Source organism: Copadichromis virginalis, linkage group LG13 (assembly GCF_057382275.1).
Source record: "Copadichromis virginalis isolate Kocher_CV1m ecotype Utaka linkage group LG13, C_Virginalis_male_GT1.1, whole genome shotgun sequence".
NCBI lineage: Eukaryota > Metazoa > Chordata > Actinopteri > Cichliformes > Cichlidae > Copadichromis > Copadichromis virginalis.
The window spans coordinates 19,148,893-19,172,514 of NC_140630.1; the positions used below are offsets into that span (position 1 = coordinate 19,148,893).

General features: G+C 40.1%; 1 protein-coding gene across 4 annotated transcripts in view; it reads right to left on the reverse strand.

Annotated features, from left to right (window-relative positions):
- Positions 1 to 18,150: 18,150 nt before the first annotated feature.
- Positions 18,151 to 23,622, reverse strand: part of ptpn20 (protein tyrosine phosphatase non-receptor type 20) — a 28,466-nt gene continuing 22,994 nt past the window's right edge. For 2 of the 4 annotated variants that reach the window (XM_085477794.1, XM_085477798.1), the window contains 8 exons: positions 22,932 to 23,014; positions 22,386 to 22,522; positions 22,123 to 22,271; positions 21,855 to 21,945; positions 20,900 to 21,234; positions 20,595 to 20,810; positions 20,228 to 20,290; positions 18,151 to 20,141 (listed from right to left, as the gene is read on the reverse strand). In XM_085477794.1, the coding sequence (XP_085333920.1) occupies positions 20,031 to 20,141; positions 20,228 to 20,290; positions 20,595 to 20,810; positions 20,900 to 21,234; positions 21,855 to 21,945; positions 22,123 to 22,271; positions 22,386 to 22,522; positions 22,932 to 23,014 (1,185 nt within the window). In that variant the 3' untranslated portion in view covers positions 18,151 to 20,030. Of the gene's footprint in view, positions 20,142 to 20,227; positions 20,291 to 20,594; positions 20,811 to 20,899; positions 21,235 to 21,854; positions 21,946 to 22,122; positions 22,272 to 22,385; positions 22,633 to 22,931; positions 23,015 to 23,622 lie in introns of those variants that run through there. The other 2 variants (XM_085477796.1, XM_085477797.1) reach the window with 2 other exon arrangements.

Here is a 23,622-nt window from a genome sequence, read left to right on the forward strand (position 1 = left end):
GTGTGTATGTCTGCTTAAAAGTATAAAGACGAGATTTGTCAAGAACCCAGAACATTCCTTTTGGGTGAACTTCTTCCCACCTCTGGTGACGACAATAGAAATGTCTCTGTTGTATGAAGGAAATTAAAGCTATTGTGCAATCATGGCCTGAATGATATATCCCATCAGGAGAAAACTGCTCAAGGAGTTTCTCAAGTTTCATATTGCCTTGACACCACCTGATGGCTGTTGTTTCCACTACAAGGGTATGGTTAAGATTTAGGAAGTGCTTCATGACCTCTATGGTCTGTGCCTTAAGGCAGCTTTTACACGGAGCAGCACCCAGTGCTATAGCTCAGTGGCATTAATTGCTTGTAGGAGCTCTGCGTTCAGAAAGCCCTTGATGTGATGGATGAATGAAGGGAGCAGAGAAGCACTCTGGGGCCGATTGTGTTTCTCTTCAGTCACCACATTGCCAATACAAACCTGGACAAGCAAAGACAAACAGGAGAAAAGCCAATAACACTCTCCAACTGTCAAAAGAAGGAACTGTGGGTACTAGAAATTGCATGTAGCTTGTAAGACCATGGCGGGAGACAAATTACATTCAATAAACTACTAATAAAATTATGTAAAATTGTCACTGGCAAAGCAGATCCACTTGGGGCACCCTTTGTGTGCATGTGTGAAGTTGTGATTGACGTTCTTGCTTGCCGCTTCGTGCGCCCAAGGTAAAAGAATATCATTCTGCTTTGCGTCTCTCATCATATCTCAGTATGTCATTAGGATTGTTTATGTTTATGTAATTATTTCCTTTTTGTGGAGCCGGAGGGATAGTTCAGTGTTTTAATATTGCATTTGATCTGGGGATCTTCAAACATGTTCCCATAAATCCTGAAATGCAAATCATAGACCCGGAGGATTGCTGTGGTGCCTTGAGGTCTGAGTGCAGTTTTGATGGGGTGAAATTCAAAAGAATAATCATGGTTTTGGGGAATGAAAACTGAAACTGTAGCCAAGCAGGATCCTCTCTGAAGTGCTTCCGTATGCCTCCTGAGTCAAAAGGCCTATTTCATTGTTGAGCCAGTCGGGTTCTGAGTTCATATCATTCCTATTATTATCCATCCACATCCACCTCATTAACTCAGCCTCTCCTTGTTTCGCTGAAATTGTTTCAGTGAAGCTCAAAAGTGGCTTGTTTAATTTAAAACTCCATCCACAACAATAAAACACTGTTGCTGTGGCCTCCAGGGCTGCTTCTAAAATAGTACTCTAAGTGTCTGCTTTAATAGCAGAGATCAGCGGAAGAGTCTTTGAAAATAGATCTAGCTCTGCTGTTTGGCCGACCACAACAACCAGCTTGAACAGAATGTGGTGGCTGATCCAAATAGAACCAAAATGTGTTTTAGAGCATTTACCCTGCGTATGCCTGGTTATGATGTACAAAGATAGGGGACATTATCTCTGTTTTTGCTCATTTTCTTCCAATTTTCGATAATTTGGCCACCTAAATCACAATACAGAAGAAAACATACACAAAGTCTCCACTTAATCTGTTTGTAATCTAGGTGTGCTAATAGTTTGCCCATTTTTAAAAAAAGATCTGTTCTTTGAATTGTCCAGAGTAAGGAACTGGTTCTCGTGGATTTTATACCCTTAAATCTAATTTCTTTATTGCCTTGTGCACTGCAAATCAGCTTAAATTTACCTCCAACATACTTATTATGAAAGTGGCCACAAACTACAGATTATGCAAAACCTCAAAAATCTGTTTGGAAAATGTGGTTAGACTCTTTATTTAGTCAAAACAATGAAGAAGTAATATTATCCTCACCCAAGAATGGTGATGATATATTTCTGTGGCTCTTACTTCCCAGAATGACAAAAAAAGAAAAGATCATTTAAACTCGCCCAATGACACCCTTGAGATCACCTTTCTGTGCCCCCCTGAACATTGATATTTCTACAGTGTTAATTAAATGACCTGTTTTGACTACTTGTATTGCATGTCTATTTTATCCCAGGATCCAAAACTCATGGGAAGAGAATTTAGCACCTTCTGTGTTTCACTTTCTTGCTGACGAGTCTCTCACTACTACCTAAAGACCAAAACAGCCATTTTTCAGTGGAATATCCCAAAGTGTCCAAGCCTGAAGGCAATAAATCTCACAAGGATCATGACCAGGACTAATATCCAAATCTGAAGGAAAACATTCAACACAAACCACCTAAATTGTGCCAGCGTATAGTGCATATAAAGTAGAGCAGTGAGTCTGTGGCCACACCAACACAATTTTAGCTTATCACCTGGCTTTCTTATCAGATATGGCTCTGTGTGACTCCACCAAACTTCTTGTTGAAGGGTGGGTGTTTTGACACAGTGGCTCAAGTCCAGTACAAATGGTCAAAAGTGGACTTTCATGTAAAAATGACAGCTGGAAGCAAAGACAGGAAAACAACTTTAAAGGGTAGTTATGCCCCATTTAAATTGTATATTGTGTTTTAAGTGGCATCTGGGTGGTTTTCTGACTCCACACAGATTATCAGAGGAGTTTTAAAGGTGTGTGGTGAGATGCCAGTTTTGTCATGCAGGAAGTTTGCAGCTTGGTTAAGGAATATTGGTCCTAAAGAACAACACACGAGTCTAGAATAAATAAAAGACCAGACACTTGGAATAAATTAGTTGTAAAATTGTTTCATGGGATTTCTGAAATCTGTGGATGACACCATCATAGCTATGTCCATTTTTATACTGTCTATTGTCATTGTTTGGTCAGCTTTTACCTTTTGTGTAAGCAAGCAAAGACATAGAAATGAACGAAAACATTTCTATATTTTAGACTTCTAAAAATAAAAAGCAGTTCGATTCTTCTGAGAGACTGCAAAAGCTGTAGTTTAGTAGTGCTGGTCAGTAGTGTTAATGCAATATGTGGAGAAGCAGGAATAACATGTGTAACATGTGTACCTTATATACTGTAGGGTTTGATTGCTGGATGGCCATTGGGTATGCATGTAGATTTCAGTTCAGGAGACAACTGGAAGGCCAAGGCCATACTTGCAATAAACACGAGGAACAAAGGACCTTTCTATAACAGAGTGGTGTACCAAATGGCACTAAAGGATCAAGTTATGTAGCAATACTCTTATCTTACTACCAACAGGGTATAACACTAGTTTCAGGGTATTATTTGTGCAAACTTGATAAAAACAAAATAAATATTTGACAGAAAGCAAAGTATTTAGACACCAGGCAGCTATCAGTGTAGGCTGTTTAGCAGCAGAGTTGGTGAAAGGTCAGAGGACTTTATAAACTCGTATGGCACATGACCAGTGGTTTTTGACAGCTGTAACAAGAGTCAGTTGATCGTTTTTTGGACACTGTCGCTTCAAAATATTTGTCTCTTGCTGTCACTCTGGCCAAAGCCACATCTCAAGCAGCTCTCAGCAGCATTGCAGTACTATTATAAATAATCAGAGGGGTGTATGATGAGCACCAAAATGTCTTTCTTCTAAAACCTGGCTGCTGCACGATGCCTGGGAGGAAGGAAGTAGAGGGAGATGACAGCTGACAGATGCATCGCTCTTGGTGGCCACTAGTGCTTTTTGGGGACTTGGATTGGATCAGTGGTTGATACTGAGCAACCACTTTTCAATGTCTCCTTCACGAAATGCAGCTGAACAAGGTCCAGAGAGTGTGTAGTGCCCAGCCATGTGGCCTGAAGAAGATGAGAAACTTTGTCCTTCGTTTTCAAACTCCCACGTCTTTTATCTTAATTCTGCTCTTCTGCTTGAGAACTTGCAACTTTCTGTAAAGGCTTTCACGGTGGGTGGGTCATCGGGACCATATGAGTTCCCATGAGAATGGTTGATCTGCCCACTGCTCCAGAAAGGTGATGTAGTTCAGCCGTTTTGTTTTCTTGCTTTACTGCAGCAAGCCTCTCACATGACATGACCCACAGTTAATTTGGATTCCTGAAACCCCAAAGCCAGCACTTTATTCTTTCTTTGTGTTTTATGTCCTTTTTTTCTTCTGTGAAGCTGCTTCGGATTGGAGGAGCTTTATCAGCCTTACTTGCCTGCTGGGATGATAAAACCCCGTGGTGCCGAGTCTAATGAGTCCAGCTTGTTGATTTATTCCTGCATTTAGACCTGCATGTCTCTCTCCAAATCAGTGTTTTCATTCTTTTCCTCTTTGGTTAGGTCAGCGACACAGGGAGGAGTGGATAAAGTTGTTTTTCTTTTACAGACATTCTGTGTTTCACTCAAAACACTCATACAACCTTAGTTTGCCCACTCTCACCAGCTGGCAGCCTCAGACTGTGGAAGAAGAGGGCTTTGTGATTTGAGGGCAGCCTGCTGAGCATGCTCTAAACACACCCACGGTGCTTCAGGGGAGAGGAGCTGGGAAAGGAGAGGCCTAAGAGAACACAGAGGCCTCAAAGCAGCAACTAGTGACCCGGCCTGCTGCTAACACTTTACATTACTGGCCCAATACCATTACAACAAACAAATAGAAACTACTGTAAAAAAAAAAAAAAGAGTTATAAGTGCTAAAGTATGTGGTGAACTGGCTGCCTCCAAGTCAGGTGAAGAAGCAGAGACAGAAAGAAAGCAGAAGTTTGAGGCTCAGCAGACTTCTATAATGTGCAGGGCACCTCGGCGTTTAAAAGCATAGCCAAATAAACTGAGTGCCAGAGCCAAACGTATAACTGGACCTCAAAAAGTCTGCATGCATAACTCAAAGATAAAACATGTGAGAGGAGAAAGAATAATAAACTCCTGGCAGGAGGAGGCCCGAGCTGAGCTGAGAAAGGCCTGTCAATCGCTTTGTGTATGTGTTGGTGTGCGTATTTGTTCAGAGACAGAATAAGATTGATGAGGCTGTCGTCTTTGGTGGTATCATGGCATCATGGTAGCATGGTAACACTGTAATAGCGTAATGGGGTGGAGATTTGAACTGGGGCGTAATGGCTCTCAGATGTGTGTGTGTGTGTGGCAGCACTCAACAGGTGTGCCCTGGCTTGTCATCACATCATAGTCTTTCTTTTCACATTCATTAGTGCTCTATTTAAAACTATTAGAACCCATATTGACCATGTAATGTGGGAACTGAGAAATTGATTCTGATTTGAAACCCAGAATTCTGTCTGCAAGTGAACATTATTAGATTTCTGTGAAACGTTGGGAAACATCTCATCAGCTGCCAGGGAGCTTGGGTTTCGTGTTTTTCCACGTTTTCGTTTCATGGCCAGGCAGTATAGTGAGATTTTCATACCCAGAAAACATCTGACATTTACACCTGGAATCGAGTTTAATGACAGCAGTGAAAGTGAGCAAAAACAATGAAGAAACAATGAGAAAGAAAGATGCAAAAATAGAAAACTGAAGGGAGTTCCATTTGAGTTTGGTGGTGGCCTCGTTCTAAAAGTCATCCAATACAAAGGTGATAAAAATCTTGCCTTTTAACCATGACATCAGCTGCCAAATGATCCGTGATATTCCATGACACAGTTCATTCTGCCAGTCTGCATCAGCCAGTCTGCTTTCTGCATGTGTGACAGTATGGAAAGAATTAGTGTTGAGATGTTCGGCTTCAGCTTTAATATATTCCAGTCCAAAACTTTGTCCTTCATGAGCAGCTAGTGCCATTTTTTGTTTATCTAAAATCCAATGCTAGGAGTCACCAAATCAATGAAAATGTCATTCTTTTTCATTTGTCACCCTCCCACAACCTCACCAGTGCTAGTATATCTATTAGTTTCCATTGACTTTTTAAAGCTGTATTTCTGCCTTGATATGTATTCACACTAAAATGGTCCCTCTTCCCCACTTCTCTTGTTAAATGTTATGTTTCCAGCCTGTGTTCTCTCTGCAGGCTTTACCTGGTAAACAGCAGAAACACCTAAAATCGTTGGAAAATGTGCGTCATGGAATTGGGGAGCACCCCTTCCCTTTACCCAGCATTCTGCTAAAGTATAAAACACTACAGCCAGATGGAAACCATAAACCAAATAAAACAATTCAAATAAAGTCAAATAAAGTAAAAATATGGATCTAATGAGAAGCAAGAAGGAATATTAATAGTACGAACTTTTCATCACACCCTGGGCTGTCAACATAGGTCTAAAAACTGTAGGAGGTCCTCAAATACACTTCTGGGATTGTTTGTGTCTGTTTTTGTTTATTGTAAATTATTGTATTTTGAAATGTAATGAATAAATTCAAAAGTAAGGAGGAAATGGATTGACCTTTTTTGCTTCCACCCTGACATATCTGGCTAATAAGTGGACTGAGCTTTGTCATGTGGTTTGTAGTGACCAGTTGTGGTCCAATGAGAGTTTTCTCTGTGCAAATAAAATCCAAAACACAGGAAAAAGCTACAAATTTATGAACTCATCACCTGATTCAGACCAGAGTAAAGAAACTATGGGTGTGAAACAGCCCCTGAGCTCTTGGAATGGTTGGGAAAACGAGCACTTGACTTAGAGACTTGAGAGGGTTCAAAAGTATTATGGAGTTTATATTATTTCTACTGTAATCAGTAAGTTACTAATTCTGTGTACTTACAAGCCCAATACAAAATACTCATTAAAGTGATACTTATAAATGAGGTATATTCATAAATGGTACTATAGGCCACCCCATGTGTTATTTTAGCTTCAGTTCAATATGCAAATAAGGACCCAGATTTACGAGTATTTAACATGCTTGCAATGCACTCTGAAAAGCTGTAGGTGTCTGGTACTGCAATCACTTGAGGTTCTCAGACAATAAAGAAGAATGAATTAGAGCTGCACTGAAGTTCAGTGCTGCTGCACTTCTATGCTCCAGCTATTTGATGTCTTAATAGCATCAGCGAATGCAAACAACCTGCCGACTTCCTGCACGGTTTTATCTTTGTCCAAGAGAAGCAGAAATTAGCATACCTCACTCTCTCTGCATGTATGCATGTCACTGTCTATTAGTGCCTATGAGCGTTGGTGACTGCACGGGTGGAGGAAAAAGCTGTCGGGGAAAGCCCTGGTGAGGTGTCCCCCTCTAACTGTGGCAAGCTAGTTAGAATTTCCAGGCACTTATAAGAAACACTGTTATTTTAACACGCACATGCACACACGCACATACACGTGACCTTTTTTGTTGAAAACAAGGCATCAATGTTCTCAATTTTGTCTTGGCCTGTCATAGGTCTGTGACTCAATATACATCACAAGACTGTCTACGTAGACGAGAGGGTCGAATAGTTTTTTTTCTCTAAAGGAGTGCGATAGGTGATTCCCGAGAAACTGAAAGAAGTGAATAAAAGCCTCTTTATGTGTTTTACGGCCCCTGTTATAAGGTCACAGGCTCAGAGTAGTCACAGCTCAGTAACGGTTTGACACGGTTGATTTCAGGGATCTGATTGATGCTCTGCAGTAATGATCCCCATATCCCACACTCTGAGGTGTGAGCTTCACTAATTATTAAACAGAATGAAATATGGGTTTGTACTTTAGCAGTAGCATTAGAGGCTTTTGACCTGGGCCCACATGTTTGTTGTTTTAATTAATTTTCTGCTTTTGCAGAGGCTCTGCCTCATTGCATAAAGGTGTAAAAATTGGATTTTTATTGGTGTTACCCCGTTTTCAGATAATAATGTATTTCACAAATATAGGAAGCATTTTTATTAGGGGATGCTCCCCTTACTTACTCGTCAGCAAACATAATGCTTTGCCTTAACTGGGTGTAGAAGAAATTTGATTGATCGTGTGTGTGGGTGGAAAGAGGAAGATAATGAATTCATCAAAGCATTTTTGGCTGTCAGCTCCAAACTTCCTTGACATGTGTGAGAAAATGTCATAAAGTCTGGGTAAGGTCACATACACGCTCACTCACACACAGAACACACTTACGAATAAAATAACATAAAATACACACTTTTGTATAAAAGTTTTTTACTTAAGCTACATGATTGATGACCGTTCATGCATTTTTTTCTTAATTGTGACAAATGCTTCTTTAAATGGGAATTAATGAGCTCTGCTTTTCTTGCATACATGCACCTAAATGGCAATTTGCACCCATAATGCCTCGTTTGAAAATGAAGATATTTAATGGCAGCTGTCAAAAAATCCCAGAAGAAGCATGTGTCTGCCTTTGCTTGTGGTTTCCCTTTGCAGCATTAGAAATAAACAGTAAAATGCAATGTTTTTATAATTCTGTGGATTAGCATCACTGTTCCATTTTCATTGTTAATTTACATTTACAGGAAAGAAAATATTAGATGCAAGGAAAGTCCATATGAAACACACTCAGCAGATACAGATATACACATCTCTATCTTCTCCTGTCTCTGGCATGGTCGTGCTGCCTTTGCTTTGTGCTCTAAACATCTTCCCATCCTCAAAGAAAGCCTCTGATGGGCCTCTTTGACATGCATTGTTTGTGCAAGAAAATTTAGACCCCTAGCTCCTGGCCTTGGCCCTCATCTGCAATCCAGTCATAGGCGGGGCCGCCACTGTGACTAATGCCTAATAGATCAGCCTCTTTGAGTGTGTGCGTGCATACATGTTCGTGTGTGTGCCCGAGAAAGAGAGTAAGTGTGACTAATGTCTAGAGAATGGTATTTATACATTAGGGGGCCATTAGTGGCTTAGACTCCTGGGTGGAACAGCAAGGGGTGAGACAGGCATTGTCGCGGCCCCCATCACCCCTATCACACCCACTGCTATCCTTGCGGCACCCACAGCCATTTTTAGGATGTTGGAGAAACAAACAACAGCTGCCTAAGCACTGGCACATACTAAATGAACATCCAGACAAGCACTTAGATGTTTAATCCGATTTTAGTTCAGAGTCTTCAACTGAAGAGTCTTTTACATGGATTACATGTTCCAGTACTACGCTTACGTCACAATTTTATTCATTTTAAGCTCTTCTTTTTCTCAGAAACATCCATAGAAGATGAAAACTTAATTCATTCATTGCAAAGAGTTTTCTTTCCCTCCAATTCTGGGGAAAAAATTACACTATCAGAAAGACCAAAATAGAAATATTACTAAAACACAAGCTAAACAAAGATTTTAAATCTTGTCAAGCAAGCAACATAACATTTTAAATGTGAGCAAGCAAACCTGTGTTTTCAGGTCTTTTTCCCCATGATATAGCGTGAGTAACACCACAGAAAGTAATGTAGCTAAAGTTAGCTAGATAGCTAGGGCTAGCAAGCTGACCCTGCTGCTGTAAAACTAACATGCAGAGACGAGAAGATTAGTTTGTGCACTTAAATAACTTTTTTCTATGACTAAAGTAAACACCCTTCTTTTATGATGTTTATTTTATAAAGTATAGTCCTCATTAAGCCCAAAAAGGAGGACAACGCAGGGTAATCTTTATAGGCCAACCCTGGGCTTGTGACGTCTAATTCGAAAATGTCAAGATGGCATAAAGGACGATGCTCAGCTTGATGCTTCAAGGTTCTGCACCATCACACAGTATGCTGCCTTAATTTTTTATGTTTAGTTTGTGCCTTCATTGAATGCTTTTGGACACAATTACAAATAGAAAGAGTTACTGATGGCTGCTCCCTTTCCACGAGGTCACCGGACTGGGTAGCTCTGCATGTTTTTGATTTGAAAGTTTTACACTGGATGTCCTTCCTGACACAAACCTAATGGGGATTTGTATCTCCAGCTAGAATCAAACCAGCGACCTTTCGCTTGCAAAGCAAAGGTCTTACACACATTTACACAATTGGAAACATGTTACAGAGAGCTTTTTTTTTTTAACTTCCTGTAAAAGAGAGTAAATTGGAATAACTAAGACTGTCTACTTTTCAGAAACACACAAAGCTGCATGCTAATATAAAAGTGCTCCAAGTTACACTTCCTCTATATAGCATTCATGCATAAAAAAAGATCTTAGTTTCTTACTGTATTACCCGAGAAGAAAAGTTTTATGTATTGTTATTTCTTTTCATCGTGTTTTTGCAGTCCATACTAGTTGTCACAAAAAATATTATCATTCAAGGGAAGGAAAGGCCAGCAGTTCAAAATACTCCAATAGGTGCATCCAGATAAGGAGTTTGTGTAACACAGGAAGTCAGTAATTCCCCAGTGAAGCTTGGTTATGGTGGTGAAAAGCTGTGTACACTGATAACAGAAAAGAACAGAAAAATGTTGAATGATAGTATAAATGAAAAAACACAAGGAGGCAAAAGAACACAATATTAAAAAAAATAAATTTGTGCTTAAAATGAACATGGCTTCCTGTTTTAATTCTAAAATAAATAAAGCAATAGTTGCTGGCCTGACTCACAATAGACATCAGTTTGATCAGTTAACAGAACTCAGCACATCTGTGTTATTTCTTATCGCATCGCTGCATTATATTTGACTGTTTGCTGCCATAGACTGGCTACTGGACTGGTAATGGATGATAAGGTTGTTGTTCAAAAAGTTAATCTATTACAGATTACATGGTATTTTTTTGAACTGCATTCCATTACTTAATTATGCCCCAGAGAAGGTAATTTGTTACTTTACTTTTGTGTTACTCTGTAACATGTCCTAAAATGTCTGTCACATAGTTACCAGTTAACAATATAAGCCTTGGGCTTCAAACACACTGACATAAACCTTTGTCCTAAAGTGGATGCATCCTTAATGTTTAAGTTTAAATGCAAAAATTAAACAACAAATCGAACTTTAGAAGCTGCTAAAAGAGGCCTCAAAGGGATTCTATTGTAGAAATATATGCAGGTATGGATGGAGGCTACAATGAATGCTCAAAACTGCCTTTATTACCTGCTGACTGTTGGAGCCAGTTTTGTGGCATCATCTTGTCTGGGCAGATGTTTCCAAAAGAGCGAACATCTGCACAGACAGCATGATATGTTGATGTTGTGCTAACATTATAAAGCAGTTGCTTCTGTTCTGAAAGTTAGTAAATTTCATATCTCTGGTCCTCTGAAGTTATAACCTCTCCACCACGTTCCTTCCCCCTGCATACAAACTGAAACCAGCCGATTGTAGTCCAAGTATGCGAAAAGAAAAATCTGTTTGTTTTTTTTTTCATTCTATCTACTCACCATGCAGCTTATTGAAGAACTTTTGTAGCTCAAATAAATACATAATTATAACTGTAACATTATTGCCTTACTGAATCATGTGATTACTATGAGTCACTTTGTAGCATTATGCCTGGTAATAATGGTGAAATTGGCTCTTTTTCATGGTGCCTTTCATCCAAGGGAGGGTCTGGACTGAATTGAGTGAGTGTGGCTTGTCCTTATCCTATCAGGATTAATGGCAGAGTTTACACATATATACTGGATGAGTTGAATTTAAAGTTGTCCATCCAAATGTAGAGTAGACTCATAAGATTTCTAAATTAGGACTTTTGTTTACCTTAAAAAGCTTGTTGTGGTGCTGGGCCCTGTCACTTGTCTTTATGTTTAATTGCAAAGACATGAGAGGATGTCTTAGAGTAGTATTATGCATTATGCACAGTGAGTTGAACTGGGTGGGCAGTGTTGGAAAACCCAAGTGTGTGTGTAAGAGTGAGGCAGTAATGAAAGGTGTAAAAATACCATCCCACTCCAAGATAAACCCTCTCTCCCACGGTCTGACATTTACAGAGCTCAGGATGGAGCGTGGGAGTACGTGAGGGGTTTGCCCTATGAGGGTGTGCCTGTGCTTGCTGTGCGTATACTTCTGTGTATGAGGTTTCCCTCCATCAGAGAGAAAAGGTCCATTGATGTAAGATGGTGCTGCTGATCCTGTGTCAAGTGCAGCTCAAGGTCAGATGGAAACTCTGGAATTTTCCACCGGTATATAGCTGTTTGTGTTTGTGTGTTTTCAGTGTTTGCATAGAAATGTATGACGTTTTAGAGTGTGTTTCATTCATAACTGAGAAGGGAAATCTGTTTTCATACTGCAGAGTTTTAGAAGCGGGGATGACGCTGCCTAGGAAACCCCGTGTTAGAGGAATGTGTCACAGCGATGCATACATAGTGAGATATACTGTATAACCGCTCTTACACAGATCTTAATGAATTTTAGAAAAATGTCAGTCATTGCAGCTTCTCACTGGTGTTTTGATGAAACCTCCACCAGTGTCTGTCTTAGGGAGTCAGAAAATGGGTTTTTCTAGTGACAGGAATTCCTGTGTAAAGACAGGAAAGTTGCAGCCAGCTGTTTAGCAGTGAAATGTGGACTTTGATTGTAATCACTCTTACTTACACCTTCACATCTGCTCATGTGATAAAAGTGTCTATAAAAAGCAAACATGCATATGTGTACATATTATGTATTTGAATTGCTTCTTGGAAGTCTCATTCCAGCCACTTGCACTTGACCACTATGGATCTCGAAATTCTGTAAGCACGAAGAATCACTAAATGAGTTAAATGGACCCAACCTTCATGTAGTGGTTCATTTAGGGCCCCTGTTACATCCCAGAGACCAAACAGCAGTCCACAATTTCAGAGCTAATGACAAAACATCAGCTGTTTGCTAAGCAGCATGCTTGTCCATTTTTTTTTTTACATTCCCTGGGATTTTGTGCTGTGAATTCATCCCAAATTTTTATAGCAATTTGGGGAAACAACCCTTTGCTGTGGGCAGTGGCTCATCCACAGCAAATTGAAAAGGCTGGAATTTTCCCTCTTGCACTGTTGTCTCCCGCCTAAAGTGAAATTCAAGTTAAAGGGCTGCCTTTTCTGCAAAGTGTCAGGAATCCAGTGCACATCGTGTATGCTAAAGTGCAAGCAGTCAGTGCAAAAATAGCAGTGATACCAACGGCTGAGGTGCAAAAGGAGATGGACCAACATGTTCAGTAGTTCACCTTATAATGATTGTCAACAAAAAATACCTCTGGCCCCATGTCAGATTTCTTTTTCTTTGAATTGCATTCATTTTTAAGAAACACTCTAATGCAATGAATTAGACACACTAGAAGCAAAAATGGACAATAAATGCTGATTATGAAATGGAGTTTACCTTTGCTAACACAGGATTTTTGAGGAGCTTGAGTGTATCAAAAAGCAGAAACGGAAAAAAAAGCCCAGAAAGACCTTGTTGGTTTCCTTCTCTCAAACGGCCATGTTTGACATTTTCATGTCAAGCACAAACAGCCTTTAACCATCAACCTTTGCTCCAACACTGCAACCCACACAGAAGACCCACAAACGCAAACTCACCAGAGACCTGTCAGGTCACTAAAATATGACCTTTGGCATGATACATCTGATAAAGTTCCCCACTTTACACGCTGACAGCCTTTGCTGAAGTAATTTACTGGGCTTCAATAAAGGAGCACTCAGCTCTTTTGCCTCTTTTGGCTCAGTGGTTTGTGACAGGCGGGCAAGTGGAGGAGCAGCCCATTCAGTGACCCGCCATAGTTGATGTTCATCACAGTGACACTGACCTACTTAACTGCCATCTCCTCTTGAATGTCAAAGAAATCACTGCTTGACATTTGGAGGAAAGCTTGGTCAGTATTAGCCAGGAAGGACAAATAATAGCCTGCACACCCTCTGATAACGACTACTGGCAGAAAGGAGAAAAGAATGACTTTTTAGTGGGTAGCTGCATTGTTTGCGTGTGATTGGTGTTATATTTCAGAAGCTAGGTTAATTTGCCTGGAAAGTGCGCTCAGAGCATAAACACAGGCTTAGGAGAGGCCATCACCGCTAACGTCTCAACTCGAATCAGACACAGATTGATGGTGGTGAGGCAAAAAAGGCTCCTCTGCTGCGTATTTAGCAAGCGGCGAATGTGGGAAGCAGTGACCCGAAGCAGAGGTCTCATCAGTGCCTGTCCCTATCTGAGCCCCCTCTGCCTGTCAAAGTCACATTTTAATCGCAAACATAATTTGAATTTACACTAATGAATACAAATGACTCCCAGGACTCCACAAGCTGAAAGTAATAAATTATTATCGATGCTAACAATCGCATTTCTGAAGCCCTTTTTCAATTAGCCGCCCCTGTGGAGACGATCGTGGAGGGCCCACTCAAATGAAGATAAACGATGCCCCTCGTATCGCCGTGCGCCTGCTTCCCTGATTTAATAGCTTTCTAATTCAGTAACATCTTCGACGTGACGAGGCATGAGGCTCTTTCCCAACCAAAGCTTGATGAGAAAGTCACTTAATTGAAAGCAGGTGTTAATCAACCTTGCTCTGATGTGGCGTGTGATTTAGGAGGGAGTTTGACAAAGAGAACATCGTCCTTGCCACTCATTGACACAGACCATCCAGTTCACAAAGGGCCCTTTTTGCTACACTTAACAGCTTTTGGAGTATATCCTGCGCCATTTAACCAAATATCCCATTATCACTGACTAAGACGTTTAAATGTGACCATTCAAATATTTGCAAACTTTATTTAGTAGATTATAAATTCATTTATTTTTGGCTACACAAGTAGCCCCCTAAAATTGCACTAAATTGTAATGTACTTTTAATTTCTTGTGGCACATATGTACCGTTGTTACTTCTGGTAAAGCTCATCAACAAAACCAAAGTTTATGTCCACTGACAGGTGCTCGTTTACTCTGGCTGCTTGGAGAGGGCGCATGATAATTACGGCAAATTATGGTTGTGGAAAAAGGTCTTTGCTGAGCTCTATTGATGGACTCGGGACTTGCTGCTCCAGAACATACAAACCAACATCAAGAATGCAAAATTATTCACCTCCTTTAGCCTATAAGGACTGCTATGGCTATGTTGTGGTTTGCTTCTAATGTAGCTGTGTGGCTAAAAAAAAAAAGACACTGTTCATGCTTTATTTTAGACAAAATACTCCACAATGCTCTGTGCCCATTTCCTAAAATTCAAATCACCTGGACCTTATTCCAGAATTATCCAGCAATTTTACATGGATCAGTGGCCCTTGTGATATTGGAGACTAACTTTGCTTTCTTCACTACATAAAAGAACTGTACATTGTACAATAAGTCTTATAACAGCGTCTTACAACTTCAAGCCTTTTATAACTATGCTTTTGTGTTGTCTTCTTGACTAGATGTGTCATTTTTCTCAAAAGAAATACATTCTGTAAAGCTGTTAGGAAATTCCCTGCTCATTTTATTAACTGGGCACATGAACCACAAGAAAACGGAGACCAAGCTGTAATTGTATTTAGTTTGTCTTTTGTTGTATGTTTGTTGTTTTCACATTTAACAGGCACAATAGAACGGAGCAGGAAATGAAACAAAATTTACTGGATTCCTCAGTGAATTAGATCATTTGCACAAAGCACCATAGGGTGTAATTATAGACCCCACTTGCAAGTCAAAACAGAAAACCTAATGACGAGCCCAGCTTACCCATTACCTAACCAACTTAAAAGGGGTCCCTTAATCATAATCATCTTCCTTTGACAAGTCTGTGGTTTTTGAAAATCTTGAAAGCCACAAAAGTGACAATCTGCTCCGAGAGCGGATGAATGGCTCTCTGTGTCTCTGTCAGTGGGCCGTCATCACAGTGGAGCCTATGGGGTCGACTCGCAAAAGGGCATGGTCAACAGCAAATCAGAAAATCACATTAGTGCGCATTTATTTAGCCTGAAAATGAATTAAATGCCAGGTTTTGAAGTCCAGAAAGAGCTCAGATTTCTTCTGTGATGGTAGCGTGTGACAGCTGATATCTGTAATGTGGGAAAGCATATTAGGTTGTTTCACTGCATTGATGACAATGAGTCATCTGCTGTAGCACACACATAGATAAACATTCGTTTTCTTTTCAATGCTCTCACTCAGCACATGGCTATTCAACAGAAACAAGTAAAAGTGACAGTCAGAGAGGAAGTGTCAGGGATGGCCGCAGATGTAACCTGAATTTTTTATATCATTATAGTAACGACTGCCCGGTCCTTTCAGCTCTGCAACTCTTTGTGGCATCTTTTTGATGACAAGTGCCGGTGTTAGGTCACTTATCACTTGCAGAGCATTCTTCTTGGGTTCAAAGGGCAGCTGTTTTCAACCAGTTAGATTCAGTATGTTTTCATTATTCAGAGCAGAGGCAGTACAATGAAATTTGCTGCATCAATCAGGGCAGCACAGCACAACAACTAGCATTCAGAAGACAGAAGGCTAACTGCACTACAGTACAATACCATAGAACATGAACAGTTTAAAGATAATGTGTCAAATAGGTTTATTATTCATCTGTTATCATCATTGATAAATTGGTGGTGCGTGTCAGTCATCATGTTACTCCATAACATCAAAGACAATACAATATTTTTTTCCTCTCATTTTTGCTCAGTGCTTGTTTGTTATCAGTTATTCTTCCTTCCAGCATACACAAGGATGTCATTAAGTCTTCCAGAACCACATTCAACCATTGCGTCTTGACTCAAGCTACTCAGGAAAAGAGATAAGGTGAATATGCAAAACCATGCCAGATTTTTTTTTTTCCATATCATGCAAAAATATCCATCTAGTGTTCTTGAATTTCAGGACAGGACACGGTGAGTGTTATTCCTGTTTTAGGGACACTGTGAAAGCTGAAACTTTCATATCATTTGTTCTGGTCTAGCAGTCAGGGATAGTTACACTCTGATGATTTTCTTCTGCAGTACTGTAACACACCTCATTTCTTCACCTCAGTGTTTACAACAAGTTTCCTGATTTGTGGCTGCGGCTCAGGTGGTGGAGTGGGCAGAGGGTCAGTGGACTGATCCCCTGGCTCCTTCTATCCTTGTGTCAAAGTATCCCTGGTCAAGATAAGAACCCCAGTTATTTCCCTGGCACAGCTATCAGAGTGTGAATATTAGGAAAATGCACTTGGGCAGAGATAAAAGCACTGTAGGAATGACACCTGCAGTAGGAGGTGCTTTGAGTGTTCAACTTGAGTAGAAAGGTGCTATAGAAGTAATACTGCATTTTCCAAGTAAGATCTTTTGTTTTTTGTAAAAATGCATTCATTCTTTTAAGAGACCACATGTGGTGTATTTAAATGTTTCTGAGCAAAAAAAGTTCGAGTTTTTTGTGAGCTGAGCTCTGAATCTAAACAAACACTTAAAAAATCCAGTGGACATCTACATCATTTATAGTAAAAATTATGACTTTACACTTCTATTTAATCTATGTTTGTGTGTAAATTGTTTATTAGATTTAAAAAAAAATCATATTACTTAAAGTGATGCATCATCCATTAAATGCCTTGATTTAAGGTTTTCACCCCATGTAATGTGTGAAGAGATACACAGAGGTGAAATATGAGGCGACAGCGAAGCTTTAAAGGAGGATGGTTAAGTGTGTCTGTGTGTGTATATGTGCTGCAGTACATAACTTATGTCCATTTAAAAAAAAATGCTACACAGGTGGAAAGTGAACTGGCTTGTTTCCGTGTTACACTGTGAGAACACAAGATTTACCGTTTTCTTCAAATTTTTATGCCTTTTAAACACATTTTCTGACTCATTGCCTCTGTTAAGAATTTACTACCATTTTTGTTCCCAGTTTGAAATGTCTGTATTGTCAAACTCTTAAGAAGTGTTCCATAAAATATATCCCACTTTGATCCTTGGCCCTTTTTCTTGAACTCATCTGTTTTCACAATGACAATAGGACCCAGCAGCTTTATTTTAATGGCAGTGTTGAGTCCTTGAGCCTGTCAGTAATTCCTGCCTTGTGTTGTGGTTTGAATTTGAAACTGACTATTTAATAAAATGACACACACTGAATTGAGTTGCTGGTGTTTTTGCTATAACTCATAGCAATAAGAAGGTCTGAGCTGGGGAGTGAAAAGAAATAGGAGGAATGGGGGTGGGTAACTGGGGGATTGTATGTGTGTGTGTGAGTGGATCTGGTATAGATATCGTACACAAGAACAGCGGCTGAGAAAGTGGAGAGAGGGCGAGCAAGTAAATCTGCTCTGTGGCTTCCCCAGCATCAGGTTTAAACGTGCGCAGAGTGTGCAGCGTTTTCCGAGGGATTTCCATGCTGTCACAAAAGACCCCTGTGAGACCAGCTTATTTACTCTGCAGTAAAACTCGAGAGGGAGTAAACCGTGCAGTAAAAGTAGAAAAAGGGGCACAGTGAAGTTAGATTTAGGGTTGCCTCCGCCTCTCTGTTCTGTGTGTGCCATCAGGGAAAACCCAATCTGCTGCCCTTGTTCCGTTATTCGAGTTGAATTATGTTGTGTTTGGAGTCAAGGGGTAAAATGTGTTGTATAACACACAAACAAGCTTCAGAATAGCTTTTAATTAAAGAGAGAGGTATTACATTGTTCTCAGTTATTGGTTACATAGTGGCTGGTACAGTGACAAGATATTAATTCAGCATAAATAAGCAGTTGTGCAATCAGAGGTTATTATATTTCACAATGCTACGCATAAGCACTTGCTTAACTGTACAAGATGCATTTTCACAGATGAATGCAAAATGTGCTTTTCTTTTGTTCTTTCAAGAATAACCATTTTCAAATATATCAACGAGTTTCAAATAGAACGCGAACTTGCACATAACAGAGGGTTAGCTATCGTTGGAAACCAACCAACCAGCGTGGAGTGAAAAGATGTTTCATACACAGTACAGAGGCTGATGGCTCTGCATGGCCATCCACATGGCAAAAGTACAGTACTGCATATGTCTAACCAACATGCTCCAAACAGTTTGGAAAACTGGGTAACCGATCCAGACATTCAGTTTCCCTCCTCCTCAGGAGTATTGCTTTGTTACATTCCACATTTTGATCATGTTCAAGTCATTTTGTCAAACTCCAGGCTGTACTGTAAGAGTCTGCATGCAATAAGAGAGCTGGTGTGTGTTTGTTAGCAGCTACAGGAACAAAGCTCACAAGCAGTGACATCCAAAGGTTGAGGTTCAAACCAGCAGCTAGAAATCATTTTAGATTTGACTTTGACCGTTGCTTTGTACAATATCTAAAGTGGCAAAATGGAAAGTTTGTAAACCTGGGAATATTTTTTGCATTTTTGGCTGAGTTTGTATTAAAATAGCCAAAGAATACAGAGAAACGATGCTATCACGTAACAACTTACATGTAATAGCCCAGCAACTAATAATTTAAATTACATCTAAATCATTTTTGTACATTTTACAAAAAAAAGGGAATATTTAGAGTTCAAATTTTAGCAAAATAGTGAATTGAAAATTTATGAATTTTCAAAAATTTGTTATGTGGGGTCATTCTTTATCTGTATTTGGGATGAGCAAGTTGTGATAATGTTTAATAAAATGTTCTTTGTGATAGATATTGTATAAAATGAGCACACAAATTAAAAAGAAAAAAAGACTGGAAGGCAGTGTGCGAACACCACACTGTTTCAGAGTTACAACTTAACAAAAAGGTGAGATGTAATGTTCCTCTGGTTTGAATTAACCAAAGTCCACCTTACAAACAGACCAAAAGCTGCTCGTTCACTCCAACCACTATCAGCTGCTCTCAAATCTGTTTCTTGTCCTCCGTCCCTGACCGCTTCAGACAAGTGGGCTGGGGTCAGTATGGAGCAAGTGATGCGTATCTTTCCAAGGCACTTAATGCTTTTCATTCCCTTAGATGATTAATTAAAGACAATCAATAATGTTCTTTTGCTAATACCCTTTTCTGCAGGGTACAAATGCACTTAAATGAAATGATAACACAACCTTGAATCAAACGCTAGTCATCGAGGTTTGAAACAGACACTAACTTTGGTATGATGATCTTACACTTGTGCACTTTGATGACATTACTGCCAAGATGTAAATATTACCGGATTTAAAATAACATGCAACATAAAAATGTAAAGAACATGGAGAAAAAAGATTAGATTTAAAAAAACACAATGTTTGAGACAGAAGGCAAATCACTAAACCTGAAAAGGCAAAACAACCTCAGTGATCTAAAATAACGTGAGATAATCACAGCACCAAGAACACATACACAGACAAAGTCAGTTGAAATCATTGTAGCAAAGCTGAGAAGTACAGATTGCATATTATAGCCAGCTAAACTAAAGGAAGCCAAAGAAAACTGTATCATCAACGTATCGCTCTGCTGGGCGCGACTGCACGCGGTCGAACATTCACAGCTTGTTTCTTACAGGTATGGTGGAAACATTCTCAAACTACTTTGTGGTCTCTTGGGTCTTCTGGTTGCCACTGGCTGCCGTGAAGCTGTAAAATCCCCTGTAAAACCTCCAACCAGACTTTGTAGCAGAAAAGGTATTGCTCCTGAAATAAGGGGGACAAAGGACACGTCTAATTTTGCTCACCATCTATTCCAAAGCCTGAATTTTAACCCTTCTGCTGGCACTGACCTTGGTTTGAATCATCCCGTGCCGCTGAAGTCTCATCTCTTTCACAATGTTGCTTACGTTAATCTAAAGGTAAAAAAAGAAAACTGTTAAGTACAGATGAAAATGCATGCATGTTTTATTTCAAATAACAGTGATTAATGAAGTGGCTGCAACCATGTTAGTGCTGCTGGGTCGCACTTTGGCACAGCGGTGGTTTAAGAATAGCCAGTTATAGTAGGATCTGCCCCTGCTGACCTATGTGAAAAATTTCACAGCAGTCTATCCGATAATTGTTTTTTATTTTTCCGGAATGTGATAGAACTGTGCCAGTTGCATGACTAAAACCACTAAATGCCAATGAAAACCCATCAAAGTGGATTCCACTCACAGGCAAATCATTCTCGATGAGGCTAAGGATGATGTCAGTACAAATAAGAACTCCTGTACGTCCTATGCCAGCGCTGCAGTGCACAGTGACAGGCCCTTTATGGTGCACCGCCCTCAGGTAGCGGATGAAGCGAACCAGCTGCTCGGAGGAGTGCGGCACGCCGTGGTCAGGCCAGTGTGTGAACTTCAGGTGTCGAACAAAATGTGTTTCGGCAGTCTGGAATGGCAATTCATCAAAAATTTGCACAAAACTTGTATTTATTCATTTTTTACAGTAAGTCAGAAAAGAAAGTGCCCCTCTCTCACCTCACTCTCCACCATACGGATGATCTTGATGTGGAAGTATTCCAGGTACTGTTGGTTCTCGAGGTGAAGCTGGTACCTGCCTACATCCAAAGGCACACCCAGCTTCTCTGGCCAGTATTTGTGACATTTAATCCTTCCCCGCTCTACTTCCTGGGTCATCATGGAAACGACATCGGATTTATTTTCCCAGATCATCTGCCAGAAGGTTTGCACAGTAGAAGGTAAAGGGCCCTGACAGGAGATGTAGAAGAACTCTTCATCGCCAACTTGCATGCGGATGTAGCTGGCATTGATATAGTCCTGATTCTCTCCAACCACAACACGAGTTTTGTCGTCTAAAGGAAGAAAGAGCAAAAATAACACGCAAAAATAGTCTCGGTGTGTTTTTGAGTTTGAGCCACAGCCACTCAGTGGTTAATGAAGCCTTGACTTGAGCATTTTTATCACCAGCATCTCGATGTTTTGAAACCAGACGTGATGAGCGAGCGGTGCATCTGACTTAGAAGTCGAAGACACTGTGAGTTTACGAGGTAGTGATTAATTCTATCACAAATCAGACAGCAAACCTCTGGAATTCATGGTGATAACACAGCTTGTAATATTATTTGTTCCTGATGCTCCTTCATTTATTAAAAATATAAATCCTAGATAATTACAACATCACATACTTGGCAGACTCAGAGAAAATTATAAGTGTGGTACCAGTGAGTTATTGAGAAATAATTTGTTCTGTGTAAATTAAATTGCTTAACTGTTGTACACAAACATCTTCACTCCCTTCTTTTTTAGAGTCAGCTTAAAGTGAGACAATGAAACAATGGAATGCCAAGTCCCTGAGTATCCATTTTTACGAGCTTTAAACCATCAACGAGAAAGATGGAACCCCTAAAAAAGGGAACATAAAAAGTGCAAGGTTTGAATAAATAATAACATTAAATTTTTACACTCAACTTACAGGGTAGGATGTCTCTGTAGCGGTTCTTGTCTCTGTTCTCAGGAGCTTTTCCCACTAGGCAGTTGTCAGAAGGCTTCAGATGCTCCAGAGCCTTAAGTATAAACATGGACATAATAACCACAATAACTTAAGATAATGCATTTTATTTATTTTAATAAACGCTGATTTTCTACAGCATGGATGTTTGTCTGCCGCTTCACAGTGGAACCCATATTGTAGTAAGTTACATAATAACTTCCTTTTTATGAATCCAGTAGTTCACACAAACCATGAACTCTTTGACCAGTTCCTGCTGGTCCAGTTGATGCTGGAGAATCTGGATGAGAGCTTTGACTCTGGAGCCTGAGTACTGGCTGGTCTTTGCAGGGGTAATAAGAGCTAGACTGGCCAGTTCCTCCTCTGATACTATGGGAGGGCCTGAGAAAAATATAGATTAAAAGAAGTGGAGAAAAGGGTCACTTTAACCCTTTAATGCAAACATTTATCTATTTTAACTCAGACTTGTCATCACAGTACTACAGAAACAGGCACCTGTTTGGGATGAGGCCATTTCCTGACCTTTGGTGCTGAATACATCGTCGTCATCATCTTCACTGCTCCAGCCGTCTGACTGGGGTTTCCGGATGTCTTTGCAGGAGTGGTCCAAAAGTTTGCTCACAATTTGTTTCCTGGGGGAGTCAGGGGGCAGGGCAGGGGTGAGACCAGACCATTTTTAGTCTTCGGTAGGAGGGGATGAAATCATGCAAGGCTGAGCTTCCTTTCCCTGCGCCTTTTCCACCTAAAATACAGTATAAACAAAAGGCTAAAATATATTTTTACTACTGCTGTACCTTTCTTTTTTTAAGCCTGCATGGAATAGTACTATACACTTCCTAGCTGTTACACTAACTGACATTTTCTTCTAATGGGGATCACAGTTTACAAGCGTCAACGTTTATCCCACAGTCATCTTTTATTTATTGCTCTTTGCTGCCTCCTTATGGATAATGCTGGTACTCCAGCATACAAAGATGCAGGAGGAGGGGGGTTGAAGAAGAGGACACGAAATATGTAGACAATACAAGAGAGTAGTACTACCTGTCAGAAGCTCCATGCAACATGTCAGTGACATTGAGGGATGGGCAGCAAGCTTGATGAGAAGGGGTGCTGTTACAGCTCTCCTGTTCCACAGACAAAAAGCCAGAGGAGGCAACAGAGGGAAGGAGCAAGATGTTAGCAGCAGATGTTAGTAAAGATGTAAAGAAGGGTACGATTTAATTTTAATAGTTAATAATGTTGCAGTTAGTTTATATACAGTACTGTACAAAAGTCTTGGGCTGTCTTTTCTTTTTCTTTTACTAGGAAAATGAGAAATAGGTGTAGTCGGGTATTGAAACATGAGCAACCACACATGGAAAATGCTGCATACAAGACAAAAACAGAGTTTGTACAACTAATGAGCTTGAAAGTCAATATTTGGTATCACCACTTATTCTTTAACACAGCCTGAACTCTCTCTGTTTTTGGGATAATGGCCATGCTGAAAAAGAAAGCCTTTCCCAATCAGACGCTTTCCAGGTAGTATTAAATGGTAATGCATTGTACGTCCCCCAACACCCCCAAAGCTGAAATGCAGCCACAATGACAGGACCTTTACCACGTTTTACAGTTGGCCGTAAACCTCTGCTGTGCTTCTTTCCTGACCTCCTTTGTACACACTGATAAAGTTTTGAATCAAAACGTTCAAATTTGCACTCATCATGTCATAAGACCTGTTGCCACAGATTTT